General features: G+C 37.3%; 1 protein-coding gene across 1 annotated transcript in view; it reads right to left on the bottom strand.

The window, feature by feature from the left end:
- The window catches only part of LOC109298980 (golgin subfamily B member 1-like), a 75,037-nt gene that overhangs the window by 45,472 nt on the left and 25,635 nt on the right, over positions 1-3,930 (bottom strand). The window contains exon 14 of the mRNA XM_019519416.1: positions 3,429-3,580. Coding sequence (XP_019374961.1) covers positions 3,429-3,580 — 152 coding nt within the window. The remainder of the gene's footprint in view (positions 1-3,428; positions 3,581-3,930) is intronic.

The raw sequence follows: 3,930 nt of genomic DNA, 5'->3' as shown, positions 1-3,930 counted from the left end.
ATTAGAAAAAAAAAAAAACTTTAGCCATCAGTAAAAAACACTTAAGCAGCTGCAGCTTAATGAAGGTCTAAGAGACAGAGCACAGCAGAGCCACCACCAAGTCTTGCACCCTGCAGAAAGCACTCTCTCAGCCATGTGCTGCTGCTGCATCCCAGGCTGCCTGTAATACTGCTGGGTCAAAGATGTGCTTCTTTGAGCATCTGGGCTTGAAGGGAGGGAGTAGTGCTGGAAAAGGTAAAGCAGGGAGTGGGCTGAAAGGCCAGCACGGTACAGGGTGCAGTTAGGGGCAGAGTGTGGGGATGAATAGGGGGCCACACAGCCTAAAGCCATTGCTGCAGTCAAGCAGGGTTACCAACCCAAGAAATTTTTTTCCTAGCAACTATTTACTGACCTCCAAGCTTTTTTTGTGTTTTGTTTTTTCACTTTTTTCCTATGGTTAATATTAAACCTATAAATTTAATCCCAGACCTTCTAACTGGCAGCAGGGTAGGACATGGCAGAAGAGTTGCATTTATATTTTGTATAACAAACATCTGTAATATCATGCATCAATAAAAAAGTATTAACCATCAGGAAAAAGCTTGCAGACTGTCACTAAACAAATTCTTAGGTTGACAGCCCTATTCCTGACACTGAGATACACTTTCCTCCAGAAGTTGTCAAATGGGAGAGGCTATTTAGGATAGATGAAAATATGGTCTTGATTTTCTTCCTTTAAGAAGTCTAAATTTTTTAAAACTACAATTTTACAGTTTCCTTTTAAATACAGTAAGAAACACAATAAGAAATAATACAACAAGAAACCCTTAGGTCAATAATTTGACAACAAAAAGGAGTAAAATATCTTATTCTTTTATAAGTGATAATACTAATGGGGAAACAACTCTCTCCATTAGAGCACACTGAAATAGAAGACTTCTACAGGCAAGTTCTATAATTGTATTGACTAAAATTACTAGAAATGTAACAACTTATTTTAAAGATGGTTACCAATCAACATTTTTTTTCTAAATGTATAGGGTCATTTTGTAATTTGGACACATTCTGATTTTCAGTTATTTCTGACAGAAAAAAAATCAACACACTCCAGCACTGCTTTCCTCTTAGACACTGTCTTTAACATACAGCTAATTCTGTTAATGTAGTTGCTTGCATTAAGTGCTCACAGGGAAGTAGTATATTGAAAGCAAGTAGCATAATGGACCACAAATGTATTCAGTAGTGTGGCTATACTTATACAGTCCTGCAATCCATTTAGGGTCACAGATGCATGCTAATGCATCTAACTGCAGGACTAGAGTATAAAATGGCAACTGTCAGTGAAAACCTTCATTTTCACCAGTTTATGAATGTTGTTACTAATGCAGTGATATATTTAAAGACAGCTACTACTTAAATACAGTATAACCTCATAAATCCAGATACCAAAAATCCAGAATTATCGAAAATCCGGCACTTTTTAAAACTACACTCCACTGGGGAGCAGCAGTGGCCAGTTCCAGAGCAATGGAGGAAGAAGCTTGCATGCGGCGGCTGCCACCACCACCCACCACCCCGTGCTGCTGCTCTGCATGTGACCACTGCTCCAGGACTAGTCGCTGCTCCCCCCCTTCTCCCTGGACCAGGTGCTGCTCCAGTTTCAAAAACCTAGAATTTTCACATTTCTGGCAGGTGCTTGATCCCAAGCATGCTGGATTCATGAGGCTATACTATATACACCCTTATTCAGTAAATGTTTATGCCAAGTTCTGTCTTTTGGTGATGAGAATGTTTATTTTTTTCCACTGAAACCAACCTAGTCCCTTTAGAAATTTTTTAAGTATTCTTAAAAAAAGAAAAAAAAATTTGAAGGGCAGAATTTGGTTCTTAGCTTTGCACATTATAACTAATTGCAAGTTGTACAGCCTTCCTCAAAATAAGTTTACAAAACAAATATGGAGTCATCTGGAAATACAAAGAATGAAGAAAGATGATTCTGTTAATATAAATGAAGAAACAGATATTGCAAAGGGAAAAAATCAAGTTAAAAATCAGCATTTGTTACATGTATTACAAAAAAAACCCACATATTGCCAAAAGCAGCTCTGAAAATGTACTGCTGGTGATTTCCTCCCAAGAAACCACCATGGAGGAAAACAGTAACAGTACATTACAAGCCAATATGGCTGCAGCAACCTGCATGCACAAAACTGATGGGAAACCAAGTTCTCAGTGGCTGATCAAATCACAGTGTAGGGCAGGAGTGGAGGGGGAAGGGACGCTGAATGCTCATCAGGTGTAACGGCAGGGAGAAAAAAAGAAACAAAAGGTCATGCTTATCCCAAGGGAAAAAATGCAAAATTAAAAACTGGCTGGACAACAAAGAAGGTTTACAACTGTTAGTATTACTGCATATGGATCTATAGATAACACAGGTGAAATAAAAGCTACTCGAAATTAAGGGGGTTATTCTTTTTTCAAGGCCCAGAGGGTTACAGGTATCAATCCTTCACAAAGAAAAGAAGGACTCTTTTAAGCATCTAGGTACTTATAGAATGAACTTTAAACAATCGAGTCCCCAAAAAATTAAAATCTCCAGAAGACCAAAAGGCTGTGAAAATTAATTGCCTGAGCTAATTTTACCTGTACGTGGTATACATTTGTCTTTGTGCCTATAAGCCACATGCAGGTTCAAAGGGGAAAGTAGGTAAAATAAGATAATATGCAGCAGATAACTGACACTCAACTGGAAAATTATTTTTAACAATTGAGACTCATTTTTCTAAACAGTACCAATTGGAAATGACTGAACTACAAATTTAGGATTCTGCATAAAATCTCAGATTACCTGAGATTCTAATATATTATCTGAAGTTCTAATCTAAGTTTCAAATCACTGCCAGTTCACCTGCTCTGTACCAGTGGCACATTTATCAGCTTATTTCACAAGTCTTTAAATAGCTTTCTGGTTAATGACATTTAAATCTCAGGTTTGTTTTTCTCAAAGCAACACTTTCTATCTCATCACCAAAACCAATCCAATAGCTCCTCACACCTTCTCTAGCTCAAGGAAAGCAGCCAACATGCTGAATAATTATTTTTATCATTGATCATTCAACTTCAGATATGCTTTTGAAAGAAATCTAATTAATGATCTTGAAGATAAGCAGCGCAAATGGCAAAAAAACAACAGAATAGAACACTACCAATAAAAAGGATGAAGGATAAATGCATGAAGCAGACTGATTTAAAGAAAGAAACCAAAATACAAATTGTGAATAACAATTGGACTCCGCTAACTTCTCTACTTCTATAAATCTTACATGACTACAGAAGAAAGAGACATGACAGAAAGACATCAATTTTGTTTGAAATGCAGCAGACAGAGCAAATTGGCCATACTTCCTAGGTTGACATAACTGACCTAGATTCTTAAATATATTAATTCACCTTCTCTCTCCTCTTCAATCTGTGCCATTCTGAGAGCTATGGCAGATTTCTCTTCTCTGACTTGGTCACGTGCTTCCTCTGATTCTGGTACAATCTCCTGCCATTCCAAAAGCTGACTCTGTAACTCATCCACGCTGCCCGATTCACTGGCCTACGAGAGAAGTTGAAATGAAAACAATTTTAATTTGGCAAAATATGTAAACTTGTTTGTTATCCATTCCAAAAGAAAACTTCCACAGCTGTGCTTACTTACAGCTTTGTGAAAGAAAAATAAATCCACTGAAGATACACGAAGACTATCTTAGCAGATAACTTAAATGGTTTGCCTAAAAACAAATTTTAGAATGGCTAGTTTTGGCTGAAATTATTTTACCTGGAGAGATTTTTCATACAAAAATGCCTTCTTGGTCAAATATTCACGCTCCCCACTTTTACTCCCAAATGAGAAAAAGTAAAAACATTTTTTCCTGCCATCAAAATGAAATTTACTGGGGGGGGGGG

Source organism: Gavialis gangeticus, unplaced genomic scaffold (assembly GCF_001723915.1).
Source record: "Gavialis gangeticus isolate Ggan-Ray unplaced genomic scaffold, GavGan_comp1, whole genome shotgun sequence".
Taxonomy (NCBI): domain Eukaryota; kingdom Metazoa; phylum Chordata; order Crocodylia; family Gavialidae; genus Gavialis; species Gavialis gangeticus.
Note: the sequence above shows the minus strand (reverse complement) of the source record. Positions and strands in the feature narration are given on the sequence as shown.